The following is a 13061-nucleotide window of genomic DNA, read 5'->3' as shown; positions in this document are numbered from 1 at the left end:
GGTTATCATATGGTCAGTCCAGAGATTCAGATCCTCTGGGTATATATTAAACCCCAGCACGCACTACAGTTCTGGTAAACGTAACAGGAGAGGCTTGTGAAAAAAGATCACATCTGAGTCCAGCTCCATCACACAGAAACACAAACTCCAAAGAAGGGCCAACTGACATGGCACTGAACTCCATCTGCCATGACCCTAGAACCTGTGGGTCTCTGTAGCCCTCAGAAGAACCAATACCTGGGGCTGTATCTACTTTATCAGTCTCTGGGACTCTGCTGAGGTGTGCATAAGGGCGACCCCTCTGATAACCTCCTGGCTCTTTTTTGGAGACTCATAGCCATATAAACTCATTTGTCCTTTCCATTTCCCCCTTGATTCAGGTCAAAAAAGCATTTTTAACTCCTGGTATTATATGTAGACTGAGATATTCTGCTGGTCCAAGTTGACCCTTGTATTCAAGGTCATTTTCTAGTTGCATCATCAGCTGGTACTTGGTAGTAATCCCTCGGCACCAGGGAGGCTCATCCCCAGGAGTCATGTCCCACACTGGGGGGAAGGCAACGCATTTACATGCTGAGTTTGGCTTCAAGACTGGCCACATTTGAGCAACATGGAGGTTCTCAGGAGGTAACTCTTAGGCACTCTGCAGCTCAAGGCCTTGTTCTTATTTCAGGTGCACAGGCTCACAAGCATATTCATTAGTATCAATGGCTCATTGTTGGAACTTCACTCTTTTTTGGTCTTTTTTGGCACTTGGGGGATTGTTGCTGTTCCTTTAGGGACTGTGATAGAGCTCCCCTGGCTGGGAACTCAGCACTCCCTCAGTTGTTTTTAATTGTATCCACTATGAAAATATCCATACATTTTTATGTACCCTATATGCCCTATAGAACTCCCTGCCAACAGTGTGTCCCATCAATAACATCCCACACCAGTATTCCTCCACTGCCATTGTTGAAACTCTCTGTGATCCAAAACTTCCTGAAAAGTGAAGCCCAGTACATTGCCAGGTTCCCTTATTGAAGTTTTCCATTAAAAAAAAAAAAAGGAAAAGGAAAGACAGTAATATCCTTTCATTGGTCCTTGTTTTCATTTGCAGAAACTTCCATCCCATGGGAGTTGTGTCCAATATGGCAAGCTACCCATCAGAATCTCACCTACCTCAGGAAGAGTAGGACTGCACAGGGCCGGCCGCTGCCCTGCTGGATCCCACTTCCCAGCCCCCCTTGCAGGCAGAAGTAGCCCCCGGGGAAACGCGACAGAGGTGAGTGTCCTCTGGGCCATCACCTTCCAGCAGCAGGTTTGCATCCCCAGTGCACCACCCCCTCCTTCACTGCACCCTGCTTTGGCCATGCAGACTATGGCGAGGCCCTTGGGACAGAGAGCACCACAGAAGGATTCTGGGTCCTCGACCCCAGGGAGTGGCCTGCCCCACCAGCCGGGACTGTGATGGAAAAGATAGTAAAATCAGCCACTTTTTAAAAAACTTTATTTTGTACATTTAATAATCGAAAATATAAACAATAATTTAAAAAGAAAAAGTTGAATAAAAACACATTTCTCAACTAAATGTACTAAATCCAGCCTTCTCTAAGTTGGATTTCTGTTGGGTTCCTTCCCTAAAGTGGCCTAGCCTGCCCCAAATCAGTGGTTCTTGGGGTGGTGGGGGTGGGGGCTGGTGATGTCTGGAGACATTTTTGATGATCACAGTTGGGGAGGGAGGTATCAAAGGCAGGGGGGGTGGGTTGAGCCCGGAGGCTGCTGAGTACCGTGCAGCACACAGGATCGCCCGCCTGGTGCCAGAGCAGGAGCCAACACCCCTGCGCTGGACCGCGGGCAGCGGAGTCAGGAAGGGATAGCTTGTTGGGGCCGTTTCTCAAATAGGGTCCCTGGAGGAGGACGCAACAGTTTTCCTGTGTGGGCGAAAGACCAGCCGTAAGGTGGGAGGGATTATGTACAATCCATGACATGTGAAGGCCTTATGACCTTGATAATGGTTAAAGATTTTTTTAAAGATTTTTAAAAATTTATTTCTCTCCCCTTCCCTGCCCTCCCACCCAGTTGTCTGCTCTCTTTGCCCATTCACTGTGTGTTCTTCTGAGTCCACTTGTATTCTTGTCAGCAGTACTGGGAATCTGTGCCTCTTTTTGTTGCGTCATCTTGCTGCGTCACCTCTCCGTGTGTGCAGTGCCATTCCTGGGCAGGCTGTGCTTTTTTTCATGTGGGGCAGGTCTTCTTGTGGGGTGCACTCCTTGCGCGTGGGGCTCCTCTGTGTGGCATGGCAGTCCTTGCACACATCAGCACCTTGTGTGGGCCAGCTCACCACACCGGTCAGGAGGCCCTGGGGATTGAAACTTGACCCTCCCCTCCTTATGGTAGATGGATGCTCTATCAGTTGAGCAACATCTGCCTCCCATGAATTGTTTCTTTTCTCCCATCAAATTAGCAATGATTAAAAAAAAAAGATACAAAAGCTATGGTTGATAGAGCATAACTTTTATAAATTGGTATAGCCTTCCCCTTGGGCAACTCCTTCCTCAGTATCCACATTTAAACCACGCAGAGCCCTTTGAGTCAGCAAGGCCAGTTCTAAGCATTTATCCTAAGGGACCGTAGGACAGTGCGGTAGATTCACCTGACCACAAGCCCTGCTACCCCTCTCCTGGAGAGCTGGGCTGGCCACCAGCTTGATCAGCCTAGAGAGTGACCTCCCAGTAGGTGAGGTCATAAGTCTTATGGGTTCCAACAGGACCTCTTGGAACTCTGGGATTCCTGAGTGGCACCAAAAAAGTTCCACTACCTGTTGACTGCTATACCTGAGACACTGCAGGCAGGTGCTCTGTTGACAGTCCCCACTGAACCCCACCTTCTAGGCACCCTGCCAAGGTGCCAGACTTGCTGGGGAAGCCCGTGGTCCCTGTTGGGTCATGTAGAACCAAATAATCATCCAGCTGGCCATGTGGAATTCCTGAGAGACCTAATGAAATGGTTGTTTTAAAGCACTGAGTTCTTAGGTGGTTTGTTATGCAGTGTTTCAGTTTGCTATGGGACTGCTAAGGCAAAATACCAGAAGTGGGTTGGCTTTTACCATGGGAATTTATCTGTGGAAAAATCTTACAATTTTGAGGTTGTGAAAATGTCCAAATCAAGGCATTATTAGAGATGCTGTCTCACCAAAGGTTGGCTGATGGATCCTGGATTCCTTCCACTTGGCAGGGCAAAATGGCGGGTCTGCCGGTTGGTCTCTGCCTTCTCCTCCAGGCTCACCTTCTTGTGCAGTTTCGAGCTGCTCTGTGGGCCAAGCCTCTTGGGGGCCTTGCTGCTTCGGCTTCTCTGCCGAGTCCAGCCTCTGGCCTCTCTCTCAGCCTCCTGGGGTTTCTTTTTATGCAGCTGTGAGCAATCTTGGACTCCTCTCTCATGTGGCAGGGTAAAATGGCAGCTGAATTTCCTGTGTTTCTGCTTTCTGTTCTCTGCTTATAGAAGACCCCAGCAAGAGGGCTGAGACCCAGCCTGGGTGGGTCATGCCTCACGTAGTCCAATCAAAGACCCTAAAGTCATCTAATCGTAAATGATCTTATCAAAGTTCCCTTAACGGAATCTAATGCAATCAAAGGGTCCCATCCCCACAGGAATGAATTAGTTCCAAGAACACAATCTTTCTGGGATTCACAAAAGCTTCAAAGTGTCACATACAGCAGTATACAACTGTAACAAATACATACAGCCCACATGCACAAGGATAGTCATCAGAGCATTATTTATGAATGAAAAATTGGAAAGAATCCAAATAGTGCTAAGTTAATGCAGGGTTTGTTAAAGTACAGTATACCAACCCTAGAAAATTGCTAGTAAACAGGTTGAGGGGGCCAGAGGTTCATGTCAGAGGATCAAGTTACAAAGATAAGTAGTAGAAAGAGTGGGTAGTATACAGTCATGTTTGTTAAAAATCAGAATGTGTGTTTCTTTGTGCAAGCATTAAGTGTGCTGGGAAAGATGCTCCCCAAAGTGCAATCATTTTGATTCAAAGGTGAGTGAGAGGATCACATTCCTGTATTCTCAGGAGGTAGGAAATGAGTGCAAAATTGGCAAAAAAGAATGTTTCTATGGTTCAGTATTTGCCTGAAGTTGGGGGAAGAGTTCACAAAGGAGGGCATACTTTTTAAAACATGTTTTACATAATGTGATCACTTTATCTGTATGGATCCGGTTTTTATTATAACCAACAACCCTAGCAACTCCTGTGGACTGGGGGAGAGGATCCTGGACCCAGGCTCTTTCTAATTGTGGGTTCCATGTCCCCTCAGGGCTCAGGGCCTCCAGGGCATGTCCCGGTGAGGCGCACTTACTCAAGTACTGGCTGGCCCAGGAAGGGGCACACACCATCTCTGCCTGGCAATCAGCTAGGGAGGCCCCCCGAGGGGGCCCAGCGGTGTGGCAGGAAGGAGTTTGCTGCAGGGCTGCTGTAGCACTGGCTAGAGAGAGGCATCGCCCTTGAACCCGTCTCCTGAACCGGGTTCTTGCCCCTCCAGGACTTTTACCTGCATTTTGGTGTACGCTTTTTCACACTGTTTCATTCCTTTAACGTTGTAGCATATAGCTACACAGTCGGAAACTGAACACCCTCCAAGTGCCAGGTACTGCTCAAGGCACCCAGATGTGGCCGGGACGAGTTCAGCCCCCATCCTGCCGGCGCTCTCCTCCTAGTGGGGGACAGCAACCAGGTGAGTAGGATGCCAACGCCGGGGTGGGCAAGCCTGGAGGAAGGAGGGGTACCACGCCCCTGTTTGGGGCAGGGGGCCACTGCCAGGGGAGAAGGTAGGCAGGGCCAGACCCCGAGGCCACATGCTCGGCAAGTGGGAGGAAAACGTGGTCTGAGGCCAGCGGCCCGCCGAGAAGAGGGCCAGGCAGCCGCCTAGGCCTGCTCCTCCCGGGGCTCGGGGTCGGTGGGGAAGGCTGCGGGGCCGGCGTCGAGGAGACTGGGGTGGACTGGGGGGGGGGTGTGGGCCGGCTCGGACCAGCGACCTTTTAATGACCGTGCCCCCGGGATGTGCTGAAGAATCGAAAGGGGGGTGGGGGCTGCGGAGAGGACTCGCCGCCGTGCCGGGAGCCGGGCGTCTACACGAGAGAACCCAGGCGGCCCGGGTGATCTCGGCGGAGGCGCACACCTGGCGGCCGCGCCCGGGCGCCGCTCCCTCCCCGGCCACCGCGGCCCGCGCGCGCCTCCGCCCTCGGCCCGGGCCCGCCGCCTCCCGCCCACATGGCACCGGGCCCGCGCTCAGGCCGCCGACCCCGCGTCCACGCGACCGAGGCCCGGCCCGGGACAGCGCCCCCGCGAGGCGGGCGGAAGCCGGGGGGCGGGCCCAGCCGGGGCCCCGCCCCTGCGGCCAGCGCTCCAATCAGCGCGCGCGGGCCGTGGCTAGTGAATGAGGCGGGCCGCCCCGCCCCCGCCCGCCGGCGCCGCGCGCGCAGAGCCCCGGCGCGGCCGCGGAGGAAGATGGCGACCGCCATGTACTTGGAGCACTACCTGGACAGTAAGCGCGCCGCGCCCGCCCCGCGCGCCCGCCGCCGCCGGCCTGCCCCGCGCGCAGCCTCCCCGCGGGGCGGCCGGGGGGCGAGGGCGGGTGACGGGGGCGGCGGCGGGGGCGCGCGGGAGGCGGGGCGGGCGCGGCCCGGGGCGAGGCGCGGGCTCCCCCGACTTCGGGTGCGTCACGGCGGGGCGGGGCCGGGGGCGGGGCCGGGGGCGGGGCCGGGGGCGGGGCCGGGGCCGGGTCCCCGGAGCCGCCCCCTCCCCGCCACGCGCGGTTGGCGCCCGGGCCTCGGTGCTGCCCCGCGGAGAGGAGACGCCGCGGGGCCGGGCGCTGCTCGGGGCTGGGGAGCTGCGCCGCGACGGGCCGGCGCCCCTGCGTTTCCCCGGGCTTCACGCGTGGCCAGAGACTTGGCCCTCGGGGAAGCCCGAGTCCGCGATCACGCTCCCACCATGCAAACGGGGACACCGAGGCAGGGTGGGACGCAGTGACCGGCCTCAGGCCCCAGCTGGCGGAGCCCTCGTGGAACCCAGCGCTCCGCGGGGGCGGGTCTGCAGGGCCCCGGCTGGGCCGCCCCCCAGAGGGGCCTGGCCCTGGCCTCACTAGGCTGTGGACGAGGACAGCGAGGAGGGCAGGCATCCCCCGCCCCCCGCAGTCTCCAGGCGGCGCTGACCCCACCTTACTGGCTTCCCTTTTTGCGTTTGCTTCACCTTTAGCCTGAACTGTCCTCACGTTTGTGATGAACACTAGTATTTTTTATTTTTGAGATCCTCACAAACTGCAACTAGTTTGCTGCTAGTAATTTCCTTGTTTGACATCATTTGTTTCTTCAAGCCCTACTGATTAGGAACCAAAATCATCTTCAAAGATTTCAAAGAGAGGAAACTTTCTTGCGAGCAGGGGGCATGCCGTCCAGCTGCTCTGTCCTGCTCGGGTGTGTCTTGGCAGGCGCTGCTGCCACCCTCTGACTGTCCCTTCCTGGGAGGCAGGACAAAGGCTGCGGCTAGCCCAGGCTGCGGGTCGGTGGCTTGGGTTGGGGTCTGCCGGTGGCCCTGTGGCCTGTCATGGGCTGCTGACCTCTTGAGCCTCCCTGCTTTGTCTGCGGGAAGAGAGCAAAGCTGGTTCCCCTCCCACGTGCAGGGCGAGTCACACTGTCCCGCCTGCGCACCTGGCTGGGGAGATGGTGGGTCAGCGTCTGCCCGGTCTCCACACCATCTTCCCTGCCCGCCTGTGGCTCGTTTCCAAGCTCACCTCCACCTTCTCCATGACAGCTTAGTGTCAGCACTGCTTCGTACCCGTCCCTGCAAAAAGAGATTTTAACCCTTCACCCCCCCCACCCACGCCCCAACAGAAACAGAAAAGCAAGGTTTCTATTTGCTGAGTTTGTTAGGAAGCGTTGAGGGCGAAGCTTCGTCCTGTTCCAAAGCCCGTGGAGCCTGACAACTTTGTGTTTCAGGTATCGAGAACCTTCCTTGCGAGCTTCAGAGGAACTTTCAGCTGATGCGAGAGCTGGACCAGAGGACAGAAGGTGGGTTTGGGCCTCTCAGTACACTCAGGAGCTGGCTGCGCTGCCCAAGGCCCTGGCAAGGGCCTCTGGAAGAGACGGGGTGCAGGGGGCTGCTGCGGTGACCAGGCTGGGACCCTCGTGAGGTGTCTTGGGGACTGCTGGGGCGCCCTTACTGCAAGTCTTCATAAGCAACATCCTCTTCCCCACTCCCAGTGCTTTTGTTGCATTTTCCTTTCCTCTTCGCAGAATTTCTGTTTTTAAATTACGTCTGCATGATGCTAAAACCTAGGTAGAACTGCCTTTATTTCTAAACAGCATGTTTTTGCTGCTATTTCTTGATTCCCCCTCCTTCGGGTTTTAGACTTCATTCGTACTGTGGGAAGTGAAGGTGCACCGCCCTGGGGCGCCCCCCTCTTATCTCTCCCCACCTCCAGGGTGTAGTCTCTCAGGATGTGTTGTGCGCAGGGGCGTGTCCCCGTAGGTGGCCTACGGCTGAGTCACGCCACCTTCCAGGCTCAGGTGACCTTTCTGAGTGTCTTTTTTTTTTTTTTTGGTGTTACTGATTGCATTGCTCAGCCAGCAGCTGCAGAGACCGCCCTGCTCCTGCCAGTTCAGTGCTCGTGACCCGAGGCGGGTGGGCCTCTGCAGGCTCAGGCTGACCTCCCAGCACTGCCCTGCAGGCACTAATCCCCAGGGACCCTGGCTCCTGATTTGAGGGTTCAGAAATTTGCGAGTACGACTCTCACAACTCTGGATGTGCTGTACTTATGACTGTAGTTTTAGTTATACTCAAAGGATGCAGATAAGAGAAGCCGAAAGAGATGCAGAAGGCGAGGCCAGGCGGTGTGTCCTCTCGGTCGTTGAAGCTTACTGGGGCTTCGAGGGTCCTGAGTCTTCGGAGGTCTCATCACTCAGGCGTGATTGGTGGCATCCAGCCCAGGAGGCCTGGGGTGGCTGACGGGATGTTGCTCAAGGCCCTGTCCCTTACTCCAGACATGTCGTTGGTCCTTCTGGGGGCAGCCCCTGGCCTGTGGCTGGCTGGTATATGGACTGTCTACCTCCTGTGTTCTGGAGGTACCCTGCCCCTTGGGTATCCAAGGATACCCCATCACTGGAACTCCAGAGATTCAGAGGGTCCTTCCAAGGCACAGCCAAAGGCCAGAGTCGTTACCACGGAGCTTTGTTCTCCACGGTCTGCGCCCCCTTCTGCCCCCAGAACTGCAGAGCCCTTCCCGAGGTGGCCACCAGTGCCCCTCCCGCTTCCCTCTGTGCCTGCCTGGGGCTCTCTGTCGTGGTCTCCAGGGGCACCGTCTGCCCTGGACCGCCCTTGGCCTTCCTGCAGGGTTTGGCTCTGCCCCCTGGCTCTCGGACGTCCTCCCCTGGTGGACCCCTTGTTTTGGGGAGCTTTTCCTCTGATGGTTTCCAGAGATGGGCACACAGAGAAGCAGACCTCCACTTCTGCAGGTGTGTTGATTGTCGCCTCACTTTTTTTTTCAGGAGGTGCTGGGCATTGACCCGGCGGGACGTAGGTGGGAATCCGCTCCCCTTAGCCTCACTTTTGTCCGGGAATCTGATTGGGTGTAGAATTCCAGGCTGAGGGTCATTTTCTCTTGGGGTGTCTTGTTGCCATTGAAAAGTCTGAGGCGGTTTAGATTCCTGAGCGTCTGTATATGATTTGTGCTTTTCTTCCTCTTCAGCAGCTTTTGGGACATTCCCTTTAATCCTGGGTTACATATTTCACGTAGATGTGCTTTGGTGTGGTGGTAGAAGTTTCAGTCACTGAGCAGGGTACTTGCTCCCGAGGTTGGAATGGCTTTTTCACTCAGGTGCGACCTGTTGGCTAAGGACTACGAGGACCTTAATTGTGGAATAGAACGTGTCTTCAGAAACGAGCATAAACCTTTTACAGAGAACTTGACAAACTGTGTTAGGTGCATCTCTGCCACCTTAATGGAGCAATCAAGCCCCCTAGCACCTGGCAGCCCCGGGCGCCCCTCCTGCACCCTCCCCCCTCCCCCCAGGGGCCGGAATTGGCTGCCCGTCCTCACCTCGTCCACCTTCAGTGGTGGTCTTGTCACCCCTGCAAAATGAACAGCCTCTTTGTGCCTGTTTCTGTACTTCTCATTAATGGACTCCTGCACTTTGCTTCCCCTTGTGTCTGCTTCTCACTGTGCCACCTTCTGTGGGTTCATCGTGTTGTTACACTGTTTCTTCTGCTGTGTGGACACACCAGCTTATTCGGCTCTTAGTGGCGCTGGCCCATTGGCATTGTTTCCTGTGTTTTGCTGTCAGGAACTTTCTAGCATCTGTCCTGCTGCCTGAGCTTTCAGATTTCTTTAGGATTTGAACCTGGGAGTGGTATGCCAGGTCAGAGATGGGGTGACCCCGAAACACGTTCCAGCAGGGACACCTGCGAACCAGAGGGGGGCGCTGGGCACACTTGTCCTGGGCCGCGCCGGGCAGGCTGCTGACGCGCTGTGCGGGTCTGCACGGGCTGCATCACCGTGGTGGGTGCTGCATCACCGTGGTGGGTGCTGCATCACTGTGGTGGGTGCGGCGGGAGCTCCCCTCTCAGGGACCAGTGCTTCCACCCTTTCTCCATCAGACAAGAAGGCGGAGATCGACATCCTGGCCGCGGAGTACATCTCGGCCGTGAAGACTCTTTCTCCAGACCAGCGTGTGGAGCACCTGCAGAAGATCCAGAGCGCCTACAGCAGGTGCAAGGAGTACAGCGACGACAAGGTGCAGCTGGCCATGCAGACCTACGAGATGGTGAGGCGGCCGCGGGCGGGGCCTCTTCCCCTTGGACGTTCGCTCCTCCCCGAAAGGGACAAAAGGGAAAACTGCCCGGAAGTGAGTCCATCCCAGGTGGAGGCCTGGCCTGGATAGAGAGATGCTTCCTGGAAAAGTACAAGTCAGGCACACCTGCACCTGGGGCCATTGCTGCAGCTTTGCTTGATCTGCCTTTTTTGTTTGTTTGCGAGGAATCATTTGCTTTTACATAAGTATACATATTTTATGTATATATACACGTGTATGTGTGTATATTTTATTTTGAGGTCCTGGGCCAGGGATTGAACCTGGGACCTTGTATGTGGGAAGCCGGTGTTCAGCCATTGAGCCATATCAGCATCCCTGAGGTGGTTTATTCATTTGCTTATTGTTTGTTTTTAGAAGGTATCAGGGATTGAACCTGGGACCTTGTACATGGGAAGCAGGCACTCAGCCACTGAGCTACATCCACTCCCCATATATATATATATATTTTTTTTTTTCAAGTTTAAAAAATTTTTATCACCCCCCCCTTGCCGCCTGCGCTCGCTGTCTACTGTCAGTGTCCATTCGCTGTGTGTTCTTCTAGAGGCACTGGGAACCGATCTCAGGACCCCCGACATGGGAGAGAGGCATTCAGTTTCTCGCACCACCTCAGATCCCTGGTTTGCTGCGTCTTTCATTGTCTTTCCTCTGTGTCTCTTTTTCTGCACGTCATCTTGTTGGGTCAGCTCATGGTGTGGGCCAGCTCACTGCAGCACAGGCCAGCTCTCCTTCACCAGGAGGCCCCCGGAACTGAACCTGGAACCCCCCATATGGTAGATGGGAGCCTAATTGCTTGAGCCACATCCGCTTCCCCCTGTATATATATATATAGTTTGTATTTGTCTCATTTAGGTGAAATCTGTTTTTTTTCTTTTTCTGTTCAAAAAACCTACATTATGTGGCTTTGGCAACACATATACTAAAACTGGAAGCCTGCAGAGATTAGTGTGGCCCCTGCTCAGGGATGGCATGCTTTGTGAAGCATTCCATTAAAGAAAAAAAAGAATTTTCAACGTCTTTAGATTTTTAAAATTAAGATTCAATTTCAACTGTCCCCATCCCTTATTCCATTGCTTTTCTCAATTCTGTTTCTCATTTTTGCCCCAAATTAGGATTTTTCCATAACAGGATTTATTCTCTTGAAATATCAAACCATGTGAAAAAAGACCCTTGCCTAAACTCTGGAATAGTGGGTCTTGTTTTAACAGTGTTCTGCTGATGGAAAACTCAGTTAAGGGGCAAGAAAGTTCTTCCTGGTTGCCTTCTTAGTGACCTGGTGATTCCTGAAGTAGTTTGCTTTTGTTTTAAAGTAAGACTTTTGAGTCGTCTTCTGTACAGGTGGATAAGCACATTCGCAGGCTGGATGCGGACCTGGCGCGCTTCGAAGCGGACCTGAAGGATAAGATGGAGGGCAGCGACTTTGAAAGTTCCGGAGGACGAGGGTTAAAAAGCAAGTCTGTTAATGTTTTCTTTATCTCATTACTGTCGACTCTGGAGTTTTGAGGTTTTGTCTAATACCCGTGGTGGGGATTGCGTGGTGGATATCATACTTGGGTGGTCTTGTCTTGCTAGAGTGACTTCTATGACAACCGTCTGAGTCATTTTTGTTTTTCAGAAGGTCGGGGTCAGAAAGAAAAGAGAGCCTCCCGAGGCCGGGGCAGGCGGGCCTCCGAAGAAGAGACTCCCAAGAAGAAGAAGCACAAGGGAGGGTAAGAGACTTTTTGTTTGGCTTTGTTTTTCCTTCTTCATTTTTCCTTTCTTACTCTTTCTTTTCCAATGAACACCGTTAGTATTTATTTAGGATTCAGAAACAGCCATGAAAGCTGACCCTGATGAGTGCTTACCTCGTGCATGCCAGAATCGGTTCTCAATGCCTTAACGTGCGTTAACTCAGTGAACCCCCACGGGCGCCTGTGTGGTCAGTGCCATTATAATCTGATTTACAGGAAGGGCCCGTCCCGGAGCTTTAAAGCCAGCGTGCGGGAGAGCTGGGTGTGCACCAGGCTATTTGACTCCAGAACCCCTTCTTTTAGCCACTACGTTATACTGCCTCTCTAGTGATGTGATAACGTTTAGAGTTGTTATTGAGCGAATCAAGACCAAATTCCTCTTCAGTAGCTAGATTGTGTTTATCTGTTATTATATGTACATATATTTTGCATATATTCATTGTTAAATTGTGTGACTACATTTATTAAATATAAATGTCATTTAACTTCAACTTCTGGATATTTCATTTAAAGCATCCTCCCCCTTGATCCCCACCCCTTCATTTCTGAAAAGTATTGTAGCATCACTTCATAGAAATGATATTTAGACTAAAGAGGAAATGGTAGAATTTCAGTGACATCTGTGGAGATGATTCTAACAGGAATGGGAAGAGGTCAGAAGAAGAGTTAGCTCTTCTTGACCAGAACAGTAACAGGGTGGGGAGGGATTTCAGGGCTCTTAAGCTGGTGCTTGTTACCGCCCACCAAACCTTTGTATTATGAAGTAGCACACAGCGCAGATGTACAGTGTAGTGAGCGATTAAAGGCAGACACCTGGGGCTGCCCCCATACCAGTAACTAAGCGCTTCCATTGCCCCACCAAAATCACACCCTCCTCCCTGTGCCCCCAGAGAAACACCATCTAGACTTGCGTAAATTGATTTCCTCTTGTTTCTTTATGTTTTTATCTCCCAAGTATGCATTCCTAGACACCCTAGTTTAGTCTTGCTCTTTTTTTTCTTTACTTTTAAAGTCAACTCTATTAAGGAATAATTTATAACCAATTGAATGTTCCCATTTTATGTATACAGTTTGATGCTCTACTAAATTTCTTTCAAGTTCTATAACTATTCAGGCTTTCTATTTCTCCTTTAGTCAGTTTTAGTACTTTCTGTGTTTCAAAGAATTTATCTACTTTATTTAACTTGTTGAATTTATTGGCATCAAGTTGTTCATACTATTACATTACTGTTTTTTTGATTATTATAGGATCTGTCATGATGACCCTTTTTATTCCTCATTGGTTATTTGTGTTTTATTCTGATTTTTTTCTTGATCATTCAGATCACTAGATATTGGGTGCACTGATGTTTTCCCCCTAAATTTGTCCATTTTCAATTTCACTAATTTCTGCTCTTATTTTTATTATTTCCTTCTTTCTAGTTAATTTGGGGTTACTTTGCTTTTCTCCCTCTAGCTTTTTAAGGTGGAAGCACCTTAGAT

General features: G+C 52.4%; 1 protein-coding gene across 2 annotated transcripts in view; it reads left to right on the top strand.

Annotated features, from left to right (window-relative positions):
* Positions 1–1093: 1093 nt before the first annotated feature.
* ING5 (inhibitor of growth family member 5) overlaps positions 1094–13061 on the top strand; it is a 33738-nt gene continuing 21770 nt past the window's right edge. The window contains exons 1-6 of one of the 2 annotated variants that reach the window (XM_058299673.2): positions 1094–1264; positions 4591–4721; positions 6982–7053; positions 9638–9804; positions 11188–11299; positions 11465–11558. In XM_058299673.2, the coding sequence (XP_058155656.1) occupies positions 4655–4721; positions 6982–7053; positions 9638–9804; positions 11188–11299; positions 11465–11558 (512 nt within the window). In that variant the 5' untranslated portion in view covers positions 1094–1264; positions 4591–4654. Of the gene's footprint in view, positions 1265–4590; positions 4722–5454; positions 5532–6981; positions 7054–9637; positions 9805–11187; positions 11300–11464; positions 11559–13061 lie in introns of those variants that run through there. The other variant, XM_058299674.1, reaches the window with a different exon arrangement.

The sequence above is a fragment of the Dasypus novemcinctus genome, chromosome 7 (assembly GCF_030445035.2).
Source record: "Dasypus novemcinctus isolate mDasNov1 chromosome 7, mDasNov1.1.hap2, whole genome shotgun sequence".
NCBI classification, from domain to species: domain Eukaryota; kingdom Metazoa; phylum Chordata; class Mammalia; order Cingulata; family Dasypodidae; genus Dasypus; species Dasypus novemcinctus.
The sequence above is the reverse complement of the archived record's forward strand: the minus strand, read 5'-3'. Positions and strand labels throughout refer to the sequence as shown.